The sequence below is a fragment of the Hyperoodon ampullatus genome, assembly GCF_949752795.1.
Source record: "Hyperoodon ampullatus genome assembly, chromosome: 13".
Taxonomy (NCBI): domain Eukaryota; kingdom Metazoa; phylum Chordata; class Mammalia; order Artiodactyla; family Ziphiidae; genus Hyperoodon; species Hyperoodon ampullatus.
Genome location: NC_136926.1, coordinates 2,576,475 through 2,594,177, shown reverse-complemented (window position 1 = coordinate 2,594,177; position 17,703 = coordinate 2,576,475). Strand labels below are relative to the sequence as shown.

Genomic DNA, 17,703 nt, shown 5'->3' with positions numbered 1-17,703 from the left:
TGAGGAAGCCATGAACCAATATTCCAGGCATGTGTCATGGGAGAAAACAAGAACTGAATGAACTCGGAGGGTCAGCCTGCGAACCTCGCCTCCCACCATCCACGTACAAGAACTAAACCCAAAACATCCAAGGGAAGCAGCTGACATGGAGGCAAAGCACTCTTATGAGATGTGGGGTGAGCTTGGCTTCTTTTAGCAAAAACCCATGTGTCAGTAATGGCCTTAAACCTGGAACCTTCATTTCCCACACGGGAGGAATTTGAAAGGACAGTCACATTGATCAGATCTGCAGACGAATTTTAAATGTGGAAAAACTCTTTTGCTCATACATCTGCATTATTATAGCTGCTAATTGTAATAAGACAAGGAAGTAACCTGCACGAGAAACTGGAAATCTGAAGCAGCTAAAGCAGCTGGACTCCGGTCGCCGTTTCCCTAGAGACACTGGGGCCGGAGTCGGGCCTCCAGGTACTGCATGTAAGGGGACCCGCATCCCGCAGGTTCCGGGTGACGGCTGACGGCTGCCACCACTTATGCATTCAACAGACATTTATAGAGGATTGCCTAGAACTTACCATCAGTTATCCTGGTAATTTCATATGACCGTGAACTACATCAATGGATGGAATCTTACTAGGTCTCCCATTCGTTCATCCATTCATTCATTCAAAGTTCCCAAGCATCTCCATTCATTCATTCATTCATTCCCCCACTAATTCATCCATCCATTCATTCATTCATTCAAAGTTGCCAAGCATCATTTGTTGAGTACCTGCTCTGTGGCGGGCAATGTTCTGGGAGTGCAGACAATAGGCAAAGAGGTACATCAAAGAGCAAGTGGCATCCCTAAATGGGGTGAAGTGGCAGAGAGCACCAGGGCTTGCGGGTTGAGGCCATTCAGGCAGGGAGGCCAGGTGGAGACTTCAGTGACAGCAATAAGCCAGCTCTGCCGTTACCTGGGGACCAGGCATTCTGGGTGGAGAGTGACACAGGACAGGAGGAGACAGAGGCAGGCAGGGACTTCAAGAAGGTGACACGTGCATCCCAGGTACTGGGCCCAGAACGTGCTGCACTTAGAGCAAATGTTCACCGTGTGGCTTTTATTATTATTGTCATTGTCCACAGCCTACGTGCACAGCCTCGCTCACGCGCACTGCTGTGCCGTTAGCCCCTACACATGGCTGACGCGTGGCTGACACATGATGCCCAAGAGCTGCTTTTTGAATGAATGGAAGTGAGGATTCTTGGCTCGGCCCCTGGCACCCCGATCTCCACGAGCAGGTGTCCCGTGGAAAAGTCCTCGTGGATGGGAATCGCTCTGTTTGGACTTTTATTTTTTTAAGCTATGCCTCCACCAGCTACCAGAGATAAGGGTTGGCTGATGGTCCTACCTTACCTTGATTCCCATCAGAATAGCCTTGGGCAGTTTGATCATTCATTCATTCTTTAATTCAACAAGGGTTTTCACTTGCACATTATTTCACCTGCTTCTCCCAACCACCGTTTTGAGCAGAGGGATGAGCTGAGCCTCCAGGGAGGGAGAGCTCCCTGGAGAAGGTTCCGGGCTCCTGACCTTCGAGCTGGCTGAATGCCCAGACCTGCCTTAGGGTGGCCAGGTCCAGAGGTGAGGCTGAAACCACAAAGGGATCTCCAAGAAGTGTTAATGTCAAAAAATCCACCTACATTTCATGGGAAAATATACCCCTAGCTTCCTTAGACACATCCTGTACATCAAGAAAGAAATATATTATGGGATCCAGGAAGCAGTGGATCCAACAAAGTACAGAAAGGTGTAAAGGGAATTCCCAAGATGATGGTGAAAGGCATTTCCAGGCCCAGCTCTGATTTGGCCTCCGGAGCAACCAGCCTGGACTGGAAGAAGAGGCTGGGCTCCAGGCAGGACGTCTCAGGGGAAAATGGAATTAAAACGTCCCCTGAGGAGCAGAACCATCTCGAGAGGGATTCTCAGCTCTGGCAGAGAGTCTGGCAATAGGGGAGCGATGGGTACACAGAGGACTGAGCAAACACACAGAAGGAGGCAACTCACTCCAGGGAAAAGGAAACGCTGTGCGAAAAAGGAAATGCTGCCCTTTGCAGAGCCTGGCAGGTCGTGTGCAGAGCACGTGTTGCGGAGGATGGAACAGGATTCAACTGGGGACATGACGTCTGAGATCGTCCAAGCTGGATGTCTAGTTGGACAAAAGAAGTGGGGTTCAGAGGCAGAATGTGACTTGGAGAACCAAATCTGGCAGTTGGCACACAGGTGGCATTCAAACCCACGGGGACCTAGCGAGTGTACGTCAAGAAGAGACGTGGCTTGTGGACTGATTCTGGGGGATGTTTAGAGGGCGTCTGTGGGGAAGGAGGAAAACTGGAAGAGGGTGGGGTCCTGGAAGCCTGGGGGTGGGGAGATGGACCCCCTCAAACTGTGCCTCTGGGTCAAAGAGGATGAGGGCAGGGCACTGACCACTGAGCAGGACGTCCCGGGTGACTTAACAAGAGCCACGGCACTGGGGAGATGAAGGTGGGTCCCAAGGGAGTGGGTTCAAGAAATACTGGGATTTGCAGCAGCATGGATGCAACTAGAGATGCTCATACTAAGTGAAGCAAGTCAGACAGAGAAAGACAAATACCATAGGATATCACTTACACGTGGAATCTAAAATATGACACAAATGAACGTATCTGCAAAACAGCAACGGACTCACAGGCCTAGAGAACAGACTGGTGGTTGCCAAGGGGGAGGGCACTGGGGGAGGGATGGAGTGGGAGGCTGGGATTAGCAGAGGCAGGCTCATATACGGCGTGGGTAAACAACAAGGTCCTACTGTAGAGCCCAGAGAGCTATAGCCAGTATCCTATGATAAACCGTAATGAAAAAGAATATTAAAAAAAAGAATGTGTATATATGTATAACTGAATCACTTTGCTGTGCAACAGAAATTAACACAACACTGTATATCAACTATACTTCAATTTAAAAAAAAAAAGAAAGAATGGGAGTTGTAGTCAGAATAGGCGGCCCCTTGGAGATATCTCACACTGTGGTCTCATGAGAATCAAATTGGAACTCAGAGAGCTCTGGTGACTTTTACTGAGGTAGGGGGACAAGGGCTAGACTTTGTCCTTCCACAGGACATGAGCCCTTGCATAATGGGTGTCTGCCACTCATTTCAACTTCACCCCATCTAAAGCCGCTGCCTTCATCAATCTCTCACTTCATTCTGTGTGTTTTCCTCCATGGCCTTTTCTTGATCTGAACTGATTGAATTCTTCATGTACTCATTCCCTTACTCTCACTCTGTAAGGCAGAGGTCTTGTCCTACCCTGCACTGCATTCCCAGTTTTCAGAACAATGGCTGAGCAGCCAACGCATAGGTGGCAGCCGGCAAACATTTGCAGAAGGAAGGAAGGAGTGATCAGGGTGTAGCACGAGGGCCATCGTGCTGGAAATCAAATGGACACGCCAACTCTGGAAAGAACGCGTCTGTCTTGTTCCATTCAAGTCTCAACCTTTCTCTTCTAACACTTCTTTTTTTTTTTTAAATCAGAGCTCTAAGAAATTACGAAGTTGACACATTCATCTTTCATTAGTTTTTCTTCCTGTGCTCCCCCACTGAGGAAGCATCAGTGGGTCCAAAATAGAGACAAGGATGAATACAGGGGAAGAAAGAAGCAAAAGAAGTTGGATGGTGCCCAGCAGAGACTCTGGGAGCTGAATGACGGGCTTGGCTCTAGTGCGCTTTCCCCGGCATCAAGTGCTTCGTAAATAAAACTCCAGGCTCACGGAAAACGATGCTCTGCTGAGAAAATCCGACCTGTCGCCCTTGCTGGACAATACTTGTATTTCTGTTGGCCTATTATCTGTCCTGGAAATTCCCTGCCTGGGGACATGGCTTCTTCACTGGGGGGGCACTGAAGGAGCATGCATACCAGGCAGGTATCTCCAGGCACCGAAAGGTCCCTCATACACGGCAGGAGAAGATAAGAGGAATATCACTGTCTGTATCCCAGCAATATCCTTTCTGGATAGCATCTAATGAAACAGCGCTGCTCAGCGGGCCAGCCATCTTACTACGACAGGTGACAAGGACTGCAACTGTGTCCATCGCACCGGCCCGATGAAATCTATCCTTAGCACGAGGTCTCCATAAATAAGAGAAACAGCATCAGAAGTTATCTGCCCGGTGCCACACGCTCCACTAATAAACTCGGGAGGAGAAAAACCACTCTGACAGATAGGGGTCACCACCCAGGCAGGGTAAGCCATCGTGTCCTTTATTATTTGAGATCAAAGACCTGGAGGGACCGTCGGGGGATGGAAGGACCCACCGACTGGAGGAAGAGGCGTCTGCTGCCCGTCCCAGCTGGCGTCGGGTGGCGTCTGGGACCAGCACCTGTGCCAACGGTCACACTGTGCCCTGGCTGGAAAGGCTGGCTGCCCTCCCACGGGTGGGGGGCACCGGGCTTTGGGAAAGAAACACAATGAGAGATAGACACAGGGACCCAAGACCCATGGCTCTGAAAGAGGAATCCTCAGACGCATTTGGAGAGAGCCAAGAGGACCGAGGCCTGTGACTAAGGATGGGGTGGGAATTAACTTTCTTGGTCCCCAAACCATCACAGGTGACGTGGGGATACACATTCTGAACGGCTCAGTGCCCCACTCCCCGCCCCGCCTCCCTCCCTCTGGTGTCTGGTCTTTCGTCTTCCTCCGCTCTTTTCTCTCCTTATTTCTCTCCCTTTCTTTCTTCTTTCTGTGTCCCCTGTCCCTCTCTTTCTCTCTCTCTTGTCCTTCGTCCATGAGATCACGCTGCACATATTGCCCTGAAACTTGATTTGCTCACTTAGCAAACCGTCACGTAAACCTCCCCAAGAGCAGCTGTAAACCAGAATGACTCCCCCCAAGGCTGTCACGCTGCTCTGTGATACGGATGCCCCGCAATTCACACAACCACACCCTGGGATGAGCATTCGATTTAACCCCGTTACCTGTGCCCACACTACAGGACTGCAAACCAAACCAAACCATCATTTTGAACGGGTTCCTGTGTTTCTTACAGGGCATATTCGGCATATTCCCAGAATGGAAGGCTGCAGGGTCAAAACAGACCCGTGTTTTTAGCTTTCATGGATGCTGTCAGGTTGCTTGCCCCCAGAGCTGAAGCAATTCATACCCTTTTCCATACTCCACAGGCATGACATTTTCCCTACAATCTCGCCAGCATCGACTGTTAGAGCTTTTCCTTTGATTTTTTTGCAGTTTAGAACATAATCACAAGTCAACTTAGGAGAAACTAAAGAGCAAAGGGACTCCTTCCGCGCCAGGAAGGAGAGGCAGGCGCTCCCTAGCCTGTGAGGAAGGGCTCAGGAAAGCAGGCAGCCAACCGCACCCAGGTCCCCCATCCACCGCCCACGTCCTCCCAGCCCCCAGCCTCAGCCCGCTCACCTTCTGCAGGAGGTCGATTTCCTGCTGCTTGGCGCTGAGGACGGCCAGGGCTTGTTCATGCTCCAACTGCAGCTGCTGCCGCCGTTCCGCGGCCTCTCGCATGTGCTGTGTTGGGGGGAGGACAGGTCAGCCCAGCGCCCGGCAGGGAGCTGCGTCCTGGGTCCCCACGGCCGGCTCCCCACTCTGACTCACCGCCTGCATCCCCGGCTTCTCCCGAGGGCAGCAGGACCAGCCGGGGAAACCCTCACCCCCACAAGCCTTCCTCCCCCGTTTTCACATTTTCTAGTTTACATGCCAGGAGCACGTGAGCAGAGCTGCAGCTTCCCGTGCTGTGGAGGTGAAGCCCTCTTCTTCCTGTTTGGAAAAAATCCTCCCTTCTCTCCGTGTTTTTCCCCCAGGTCTTCTGCAAATACCAGCCAAGACCTATGGACCTTTCCCTACATAGGGGTACTGTTCCAAGCTGTTTACTACAACTTAACTCATGTCATCCACGATAATCGTAGGAGGCAGGTACTGTAACTAGCCCCATTCTACAGATGGGAAAACTGACACACCAAGTTCTCCTTGTTTGTCACACATGGCGAGTGGCCATCTGGGATTCAAATCGGACGCCTCCGTGGAGCCTCTGAATCTCAGGGTTTGGTCCCGTCCGCTCGCCCTGCTGAAGCGGGGTGCTCAGCCCCAACAAGTCCAAATGCCCCCTCATTTGTCCCTCTGCAAAGGTCCCACCGAGGCAGGGAGTCCCAGGGCTGGACCCTTCCTCTGAGCGGAGCATCTTCTCCCCACCTCTGATGATTTCTCGGCACCCAAAGTCATCCCCCAGGAGAACCCACCAGCAAGCATCCCCGGACACCGGGACCTCCCCGGCCCTAACAGTGACCACCTGTGAACCCTGGTGGGGAGGAAACATGAGAAATGACACCATGTAGAAAAAAGGCGTGGGTGGGATAGACTTTCACACAGGCAGAATCACAGGGAATGTTTCATGGCAAACGAGATGCACAACATTGAATTCAGCTTCCTCCCCTCCCCTCCCTCCCTCCCTCCTTCCTTCCCTCTTCTTTCTTTCCTATCTCTTTTTTATAACGAGATCTATGCCAAAGGTGGCTTAGCAATCAACATTTTAAAAATCTGGATCTTTTCACAAAAGTTTTAGCTATGTGTCCCACCTGGAGGGGCTGGCAGAGGCTGAGCCGGAGCTGTTCCCTTCCCAAGCACACGCCTCCTTTTTGCCGCTGTCCCTGCAGACCCAGTGTCTCACCCTCCTGTGACCTGACATCCGAGGGCATGACCCATGTTATACAGACAGGAGACACCTTGATATAATGGGGAAGGGACCCTAACATACCTTCCTCCTTAGCTTGAATTTGTTGATGACTTCTTATTATTACTTTTAAATTTTGTTTTAATTCTTTTACCTATTTTTATCCCCCAGGCTGGGGAAGGGGTCTCGGAGAGATAAGGGCAGAGAAGCAAATTTATTCTCTTCACCATTTTCCCCAAGTCCATCCTACCCACTGCCACCAAAAGCTCCTTCCTTCTGGGAAAGGCCTTGGCACTCAACAGTTTTAACTGCGGATGGGGAAGCTTTGCGGGTTCACATCCCAAAGTTCTATGTTGTTTTTTTTTTTTTTTGCATTAAAAAGTGAAGTCTTCCTGCCGCCCGTGTTGCACGTGTTACATGCGTGGTGACATCACGCTCTGGCTTTGTCTCCAGTTTGGGGCTAAACAACCTTGCAGCCCCTCTGCTGTCTCACTTCCCTGGGAAGTTGCAATCTCTTGGCCCCTCGGTGGACGAGCGCTGGTTTCACTGTTGCTATGGAAACTCTCACCAGAACCCAGGATCCTGGGAAGTTAGAACCCCTCAAGCATGAACCAACCCCCCTGAAAAGGTGGAAATGGGTGTGTTTGTCGATGACTATAACCTGCCCCGAGTTGGGACTGGAATGGGTCGTTTGTGTCTACATGTGGGCGGGAGGAGAAACAGCACACACGCGTCTCCTTGCATCCGCTCCAGTCTCCAGCCTTCCTGGTCTGACCGCGCCTCGCCTTCCTGGACAGGGGAGGGGTTATTGCCACGTAGCTTCCCAAGAGCCAGTCTTGAACACGGCTCTCCTGGCCCTGCGGAGCTCTGAGTACCAACTTGGGCCTAGCAATTTCTAACGATCTCTTGTGACAGGTTCGACTCCCCCCTGCCCACCACCAACCCACCCTGATTCCCCGATCAGTGGCCCAAGGCACCAGGCATTTTCAGGAGCACGAAGACGAACCCCCAGAGCCTCTAAAGATGTCAGGAATTCTCTGAGCTTCCAAGAAGCTTTGGAAACTCTTCCACAAACACTTCTCACTGACTCAGAGGGATATTACTTTTGTCTGGTATTGGGTTTCTTCTTAAGGGCACTAGAGTTCACTAATACTTATCTTCCACCAACTTTCATGGGGTTGTCAGAGGGTCCATGGGACCGTGTGTGTGAGGCTTTTCGCTCTAGAGAGGAGTATTTCTGTTCCATTCCTTCACTCATCTACTTCTGTATATTTATTCATTCAACCAACATTTACTGGGTACCTGTCATGTGCCATGACACTGGGCATCCAGAACAACAGGGTCCTGCCTCCACGGATGGACATTCTAATTGGGCGAGCGGGTAAGAAAGGACATGGGCAAGCAAATACACCAGGAAATGTCAACTGCAGCAAGACGCGTCAGGTTGAACCACTAAAACGGATATTCAATCATTTTGCCTTATAAGACTGGCTGTTTCACATAGCCTAATCCTGTGATGAAATGTCAACCCAATACTGTAATGAAGACTCACTCATTCACTAGCTCACTCATTCATTCATTCAACAAACAATTATCAAGTACTTGTCAGGTGCCCGTCACCACCCTGGGTTCTGAAGGTGATAGCAGCGAAAACAAACACACACAAGACCAAGTCTCTTGGAGTTTACACTCAAGAGGGAGAGACAGACCCTACCCACGTATATTAAACAATATGGAGTGTGTCAGGTGGTCCTAAGTGTTAAGGAGAAAAATATGGCGTGGGATGGGGGACTATGGAGCTGCAGGTGTAGCCGAGGCTGGCGGTATTCACTGAAGTGGCCGGAGCACCCCCAAGAAGAAGCGGAGACCAGAGGCTGGTGACGGAGCTCCCCCCGAGGAAGGGCTGTGGGTGGAGTCCAGGCGTGGGAGCAGCACGGCGCCTGGATGCCACCCATTCCCACGGAGCCAAGCTGCTAACAGGACTGTGGGGCATGGGGGCTGCACTGAGCTCCTAGGAAGCTTCCAGAAGGTTCCCTGCTCCAAACACCGCTCGCTGGTGCGGACAATGTCCCACAGGAAGGAAAGGGAGCCTTTATCCTCCACCACTTCAAGGAGGAACGTCTTTCCAGAGTGTGCCTGACGATTTCCCCTTTGGTCTTCTTGGCCCAAACTGGCCAGATGCCCACCCTGAGGCCAACCCCCGGCCGCCCGCAGGCTGAGGGGTCTTTGCACCCAGAAGGTGGGTCATGCCCCTCCTCTGCTCGGAGCCCCCCAGTGGTCGTCGTCACCCAGAGTAAAACTGCGGTGCTGTCGTGGCGGTGAGGCTGCACTCTGGCCGCCTCTCCCGCTCTGCTACACACACCCGGGCTTTCTTACTCTTTCCAAAGACCAGGCAAACTTCCACCTCAGGGCCTTTGCACATGCTGTTCCCTCTGCCAGTCACACTCTTCCCCCATCCCCAATACTGGAGGAGCTTGTTCTCTCAAAGTCCAGGCTTTGCCCAAATACCACTTTCTCAGTGAAGCCATATTTAAAACTATAACCAACCCCCCTGTAGCATCCTTTTCTCCACCCTGCTTTATTTCACTCCAGAGCACTTACCACCATCTAATATATTTCACACTTTACTAGCCCACTGTCCACTTCCCCCCCCCCAGGATGTAAACAGGCTCCTTGTCTCAGGCTGTGGTCCTGCCCCTGGACAGGTCACTCAGGAAACAAGCCACCCTCTGTGATCTTCCCTCATGACTCCTTGGACTCAGCTCGGACCACCCAGTCTGTTCCAGCCACACTGGCCTCGGCCCAGCTCTGGGAATTTTCTGAACATTCCCCAGCAGGTGCTTGCAGGGACAGTGATGGTGGAGGTGTGTTTCCGGTATTTCAGGTCAATAAAAGAACAGGGTGAGGTGATCAAGAACCAGACTGCCTGGGTTCAAATCCCAGCTCTGCTGCCTCTAGCTAGTGACTTAACCTCTCTGGACTTCATTTCCTTCTTCGGGATTAACTGTTTATTAGCATATGGATCCACTTTTCGATGGGTAATTCATTAACAATGTTGATTAGTTAATTGAACACCTGCTTCGAAAAGGGGTTTTGAATATTACATGAGTTAGGGCAGTACCTGGCATGAAGCCTATTACCTTTTACTCTGAATATAAGAAAACCCCTTCCCATGGACCTTGTGCAGTATATGTAAGGCAGGACCCTGTAATGCAGCTTCATGTAATAAAGTGTCATGTGATACAGTATCATGTGGCAGAGCATCACGTAACTTGGCATTGTGTGATGGAGCATCATGTTATAAAGTATCACGCAATTCAGTATCATGTAATGCAGCATGATGTAATACAGCACCATGTTATAAAGTATCACGCAATTCAATATCATGTAATGCAGCATGATGTAATACAGCATCATGTTATAAAGTATCACGCAATTCAATATCATGTAATGCAGCATGATGTAATACAGCACCATGTTATAAAGTATCACGCAATTCAATATCATGTAATGCAGCATGATGTAATACAGCATCATGTTATGAAGTATCCCGTGATGGCACTTTAGTATAAAACTCAAGGTGCACAGGGCAGGGGGGTCGGGGTAGAAGGTATTCGGTGACCAGGGACACTACCAGCAAGGCAATGCGCTACGACTCGGTAAGCACTTACTAAGTACCAGGCCCTGTCTCACCCAGTGCTGAGAGCTGTGCGCTGTGCTCACTTTTACAACAGGCCACAGACTCAGGGAAGCTGAGCGCCTTGCTTAAGGCCACACAGGGTGCTGCGGCAGAGCCTGGAAGCCATCCCAAGAATGGCAAACCACAGAGCCAGGGTCCGCCCGACCACTGACCCTTTGCTGGCCTGAGGCCACTTCTCCTCCATGGCCATCTTCCCTGTGAAGCTCCACCAGGGGCAGATCCACATTTTCAGGCTCCCAAGAGCCAACCTGGTTGGGATGAACAATTACGCAGCTGTTTAGTGACACTGTTGTTCCAGCTAATCTTTGTGCTTCTGTTTATTTTGGAAGTGGTCACTGCCAAATGCAGCCTGTGTAATCTTTATTTAGCTTTGTGAGGGAAGCTATTAGTGGAAGAAGGAAACCATCTTCCTTACAAGGATTCATTAGAAAGACTAACTGAATACAAAATTGCTCCAGGTGTGTTGTCGCAGGCAGCGGGGTCACTGAAGGATAGAGGGGCCACAGACACTTAGTGGGCTCCTCGCTTAGAGGCAGAAGGGGGACGGGGGTGTGTAGATCAGATGTATGGGAACAGCTGGGATGGAAATAGCTGTCCTCAGGCTGAGGGACCAAGTCCATATAAAGGAGTTTTCAGGAAAGGAAAATGTGTAAAAATATATGCCCCTCGGTGGTGTTACTGATCAGGGTTCTCGGCCCTCCTTAATCAACAGAAATTGATAGAAGGCCAGACAAGAAATTCCGGCAAGGCTCTAGTGGGGCCTCTGCTGCTGCAACAGCGGGGAGTGAAAAACAAACAACAGGCTCCCTTGCTGGCTCCTTATCTGGGGTGAGGGTAGTCGTGGGTCCAGGTGGCTGGGCAGAGGAGTAGCTTAGGCGGTTTGTGCACCACTTAGGTGGTGTTGCGTGCAGGGGGCATGTGCAGTGCCCGGCCTTTGCTCCTGACACCCTGTTTTTCCTCCAGGCTCTGCAGAATTGACAGTTGGATTTTTTTTTTTGGTCTTTTTGTACCTGTTTATCCATAATTTGCCCCAACTGCAGATGCATGCAGTTATTTTTAGTGCCTTATAGCTTCTTTGTATTTTATTGCTTGAGGAGACATTTGTCCAGGTGCAAGCACTGCAGCAAAGGGTCCAGGTCTCAGCCTGTCTCGGAGGGACGTGGTGTTTGAGGTTCATTTTGATGAGCGTCGCAGCCTGGGGGACGAGATTAGCTGGGGACATTTTTAGCTTCTTTTGCATCTTCCCACATCCTACCTGTCCCTTCAGAGCCATGTTCCCCTCCAGCAGCTGCCCATGTATCTGCTTCTTTTCTCAACACACAGCTTACGGGGTGTCTCTACTCACTGTCTCCACGACCTCACACCCCACTCACCCTTCAAAGCTTCTTCACCTTGGTTCCCCTCCTACCACTCAGCCGGCAGCCTCCTGCCAAGATGACCAAGGGGCTCCCTGCCGTCCAAGCCAGCGGTCACTTCTCTGCCCAGGGACCCCATGTCTCAGCAGCATGTAACATGTAACATGGCGGAGGGTCATGAAACGCCCTCCGCTCCTGGCCCAGGGATCTCCACACCGGCCCGGTGTCCCCTCTTCCTCTCCACTCCTGTCTGATCTCTGAACACTGGAGTGGCCGCCACTCTGTTGACATTCTTTCTTTACGGGATCTTATCCCACATCACAGTTTAACTGCCATTTACAAACTCACGCGGCCAAATGAAATGTTTATCTCTACACTCATATCCAACTGTCTACCCCTCACCTCCATGTGGACGTACAGGAGGAAGCTCAGATTCAGCCTGTCCAAAATAGACTTTGACTTTCTTTCTCCAACCACTGCTGTCCCCAGGCTGCCCCAGTCCAGCAAGGACCCCCCCCACAACCAGCCACTCAGTTCCTACAGCCCAAAAGCCAGGAGTCATTCTTGCTCCCTTTCCCTCCTTGCTCAGCATCCAAGGCTTTAGAAAATCTTGCATTGGCACCAAAACCTTTCCTGGATTGGCTCCTTTCTCCGTGTCCACTGCCATCACTGCCCGACCGGCCGCCATCACCCCTCGGCCGGACCATAACCAGACTTGGAGTTGGTCTTCCTGCCACCGGTCCTGCTACCCGACGGCCGGTCTCTCCCAAACACGGCCATCGGTGATGGTTAATTTTGTGTCAACTCACCAGGGCTAAGGGATGCCCGGAGAGCTGGGAATGCGCGACTTTTGGGTGTGTCTGGGAGGGTGTTTCTGGAAGAGATTAGCATTTGAATTGGGGAACTGAGTACAGCAGATGGTCCTCCCCAGTGTGAGAGGACACGACCCCATCTGCCTAGGACCCGAAGGGAATGAGAAAGGGGGGATTCACGCTCTCTGCTTGGGCTAGGACACCTACTTTTCCTGCCCTAGGACACCAGCCTCCTGAATCTCATGCTTTGGGGGTCAGATTGGGACTTACACCATCAGCCCCTGAATTCTCAGGCCTTTGAACTTGGACCGAATTACACCACCAGCTATCCCGGTTCTCCAGCTTGCAGATGGCAGGCAGATCGTGGGATTTCTCGGCCTCCATAATTGCATGAGCCGATTCCTAGAATAAACCTCCTCTTGTATCTACATGTCTCTCTCTGTATATCCAACGGGTTCTGTTTCTCTGGAGAACCCTGACTAATACACTGTCTTCTGCTTACAGCACTCAGTGGCTGCCACTGCACTTAGAACAAAATTCAAAATCTCTGCTGCAGCTGATGGGTTCCTCCGTGATGGGGCCCGCTTCTCTGCCTAATCTCTTCCGTCCCCCCTTCACTACGCCTTAGCCATGCTGGCCTCTGATCAGCTCCACTGTTACGTCAAGATCATCCCCACCCCCGTGTCTTAGCATATGCCATTCCACTGCCTAAAATGCTGGTCCCTGCATCTTCACAGGGCAGGCCCTTCACAGTGTTTATCCCCTCTAGAGATTATCTTGTTTGTTTATATGTTTATTTATTCTGTGTCTTCCCTCCCCCTGCTAATCTGTGAGATCCATGAGATTAGAGAGCTCATCTCCATCTGCTGATACACCCCAGGGTCTAACACAGCCTCTGGCACACAGTGGGATGTGGCATAAATGAGAGAACAATGAGGCCCTTATGCAGAACATCTTCCCCATGGCTCCAGCCCACCCTCACCTCTAGTCTCTCCATCACTGATGGTATCTATCATTATTCTGCATATAACAGATGTATTTTCATCATTATTATATGCATTATTATTATTCTGCATATAATATATGCATTATTATATATGCATTATTGTTATTATTCTGCATATAGACTATAATAGGCTTTGTACTGTTCTGATTTATTCTGTGTAACTCTCCCTTTGTCAATTGGACTCTAAGTGTCTCCTCCATGCCCATACTCCACAGGCAGTAGAAGCCTGATTCACATTTGCCAAGTGGAATTCAACCAATGCTTATGGATGGAAGATCCACCCTGTGGCTGTCAGGAAACTAGATTTCTGCTTTGGAGAGACTAGAGGAGATGCAATTCTTACCACATTTTAACCAAACTGTGAACCAGACACATCAACTAACTCTCCCGGAGGGAAACCATGCTGGTAGGGTGAGTGTCATCCATTTTTCCAATGTCCTCTAGGAGATGGGCTTTGAAGAGTGAGGAAGAGTAGAGTTAAATGGAGGGTGAGAAAAACTGTAAACTAAAAATAAGAGAGAGACTGGTTTTTAAGGCTGAAATCTGTGGAGTTAGGTGGATGGTGGGGAGAAAAAATTAACTCAGGCGACGGATGGGGCTGGACCTGCGAGTTGAACATTAGTGAGATCTGTGAACCAGCCAAAGCAGAGAGACAGACGAGACTCAAAAACACAATGCACGTACTCAACATACTCATATGTCCTGGCATTAGGATATGCTATTGATTCGTCCAGTACAGCATTGATTTTCCAAATAGAGCCAGCAGATATGTCTATGTTGAAACACACATTGAAAACCACAGTGTTACAAGGTTAATATTTTTGAGATATTAACCAATACTTCTTTCTGTCTCCCCTTCTATTTCTCCTCCACTCTTCCCCCACGTCCCATCCAGATGGCAGGTCCATTCTGCACTCATTGCCTCAGGGGGGTGCGTAGGGTGATGGGCAGAAAAAAGGACTCTCCGGGCTTTGGTGCACAAACCCTACACTGATGCACTACTTGTGAGAACTACCTGAGACTAGAACTTCCCTCCTCATCCACAGAAAAACATTGCTTCATCAGAGGTTGACAGATAGGCTCACACGTGCATAGACACCGGTGAATTCTGGAGAGAAGGGCTTTGGCTCTGCTTTCTGGAAAGTTCCAGAGAGGTGAGACCCTAGAGAACTTATGGCTAACAGGTGAGTCCAGAAAACAAAGCTTTGAACCACCCGGCAGAGGTTTCTGCACTACCCTGGCCTAACCAAGAGTCAATAGGAACTCGTACAACTGAAAATTAATCTTTAGTCCTTTTGTTAATTATACTTTGTAAGTTGCTAAGAGAGTAGATCTTAAAAGTTCTCATCACAAGAAAAAAAATTCTGTAGCCAGGTACAGTGATGGACGTTAACTAGAGTTATGGTGGTGATCGGTTTGCAACGCAGACAAATATCAAACCATAATGTTACACCTGAAACTGATATAATCCTTTGGTCTTGATTTTACAACGATGTCATGTAACTTTAAGCCTTGTCTCCAAAATGATGGAAAAAACTGTTAGACTGTGGCTTGTGGATTTTTAAAGCCTAGATGTAAATAATAAGAATTGGACGGAATGGTGGAAATCTCAGCCTGTGCATGCGTGGGTGGGTGCGAGATGAAATCCTCCACCTTTTGGTATCATGTGGCCCCAAGCCCAGCTTAGGTATAACCCTGGTGTGTGCCGGTAAACTGTCCGAATGCTCTCAGATCCACTGCTCCCCCTTCCCTGCTTTGCTCACAGAGAACTACATTTCCCAGACGGCCCTGCCCCTGCTTCTTGGGGACTGGCCAATTGGAGGCACCAGAAGGTGGGAGGAAGAGAGAAGCCAGGTATTTCTCCCTCTCTCTGCTTCCTGTGCTGTCTAGAGAGGTGGCTCTTCCTCCCCTGGGGCTCTAGCTCGTGCTGGGCAGCCCTCACCCATGGCTTCAGCCTCTGGCCCTCGGGAAGACCATCACCCCGCCCCCATCTCTGCAGCCTTAGAGGTGATATCTCCAAGTGCATATTTGACTTCTCACCTCTTCTACCGCCTGTGTAACTAATCCCCTGCGTTAAAGTCCCTCCACCTGAAGACACCTCGATTGCTGTCTGCCTTTCAACTGAAATCTGGCTGAGAGATTGAAGGAAAAGGATGAAGCCAACTCCAAATTGACATTACATTTCTAGCAGTCTTTCAAAATGAGCGTCTTAAGGGAATTAAGTAACCTTGGGGGAAAATGTTATCTTTCTTTCACTCGACTTTTTACAATTAGATTCAAATCTGCTTTATAGATTTACTGTGACAACTGGAAGAAAAAAATGAAAACCCATTGAAATCTGAACTCTGCTGACACCCTGCAAAGTAAAGATTAATCAGTCCAGGACCATTTACAGCCTGAGAATGGCTTCATTTACCTTACCCACAGTTTCACTGGTTTGTTTTAATATCCCTTCGTTACTTTGCTTGAAACTTTTTCTACCAAAAAAAAAAAAAAAAAAGATGGTTTTGATGCTTCTGCCCAACTAGGAAAAGTTGTCCCTTTCATCCTCAGTGTAGTTGATCTTGGACTGAGAGCTGCTTTAATGAGTCTGTATTATCTCCTCCCCTGGAAGGTAGGGCACAGACATGCAATCTCAGTGAGCCCTGAAGCCTGTGGCTTATGCACAGTGGTGGAAAAAGTTCAAGGATGACACTCCCTGGGTCCAGGCCCCAGCCTTCTGTCTAGGAAGTCTTCTTGCTAAAACACCAAAGGCTGAAAGTCCAGCGGGCTGAGAACTTACTAGAAATGGGACAAGACACAAACACCTTTTGATCTTATTTCTGACATACACCCATCAGCTGAATACTGGAAACTTTAGAAATGATGAAAAATGGAAACAAACACATCCTTCTATCTCATTTTTCACCTTCCCTTCACAGTTACTGTGAAGATGTCCAGTGGATGGATGGATGGATGGATGGATGGAAGGACGGATGGTTGGCTGGATGACTCTGACGGCTGTAGCTGTCCCCATTTCCCTCACTGTCCAGGCTTGCCAATCAGCCCCTCGGCAGGCCACCAAGTACCCCAGTGTCGGGCTAGCTTTCATGTCCCAGTAACGTTTCAAGGTCATTTCTGCCTCCCTGACTTCAGTTAGGAGGTTCCCTCTTCCCTTAATGGTCTGATTTTCTCCTAAATATTCACAAATCCCCCTGTGCCCCAAACCTAACTCAAACTTCACTTTCTCTAATTTGTCCCAATTACTCTCATCCTATCGACTTCCTGTTCTGCAATGGACGGTTGCTAATCTTCTCTGCCCAGCATGTATTTCCTGTTCAAATGATAGCAGTGTCCTGAATTATCCCAAGGACATCAGCCTTTCCCTACCCTCAGCCTCACGTTTTGCAGGGAGTAACCCCAACCCTTGGTTCCAGGGTTTGCACGTGATCTACACTCTTCTAGGTACATGAGCCCAAAGCTAGACCAAAGGGACAAATTTTGGTATCATGAGACATTTACTGGAAATATTAGGAAAGAAAGAGACATTCTCTTCTGTGCCGACTGAATTGGTAGGATGCAAGCCAGGAGATGCTGGGTACCATCTTTGACGTGACTTGGTGAGAGCCTGTCTGTGAACTGGACTGAGAAAAGCAGAGAGAAAAGAGGAAGAGAGGCTATTCTTGGTGACATCACCTGAGCACCTTGATTCAACCTTGCCTGAAGCCTAACCTCGCTCATATTTCCCACTTTATAAACCAATTATTTCTGTCTCTGAAAACCATTTGACATAGGTTTGCATGAACTTTATCCCAAATGGTCCTCACTAAAATATTTTTCAACAGCATTTATGACTGCCACAAAACTTACTAAACTAACTTCTATAACGTCTCATATTATGCACTGAACCTTCATAACTTTTTAGTCTTGTTTCTCAAAATAAAGAGACAGCTGGTAGATCATGACAGTTTTGGAGTCCTTTCAATTCCCTGTTTTGGGGAAGAAACAGCCAGAGACCCAAAGGAGCTTTCCAGAAGTAAAATGACAACTTCTCAGCAGCAGAAAGAGGATAAACTGGGGTGCAAGGGCATGGGGGTGGCGTGGGGTGCCATGCGGCGGGGCAGGGGCAGGTGCTTGG

At 49.5% G+C, this 17,703-nt stretch overlaps 1 protein-coding gene across 8 annotated transcripts in view; it reads right to left on the bottom strand.

The window, feature by feature from the left end:
* RIMBP2 (RIMS binding protein 2) overlaps positions 1–17,703 on the bottom strand; it is a gene marked incomplete at both ends in the record, with an annotated part of 109,723 nt that overhangs the window by 67,714 nt on the left and 24,306 nt on the right. For 7 of the 8 annotated variants that reach the window (XM_079717318.1, XM_079717315.1, XM_079717316.1 and 4 more), the window contains one exon: positions 5,450–5,551. In XM_079717318.1, the coding sequence (XP_079573444.1) occupies positions 5,450–5,551 (102 nt within the window). Of the gene's footprint in view, positions 1–5,449; positions 5,555–17,703 lie in introns of those variants that run through there. The other variant, XM_079717314.1, reaches the window with a different exon arrangement.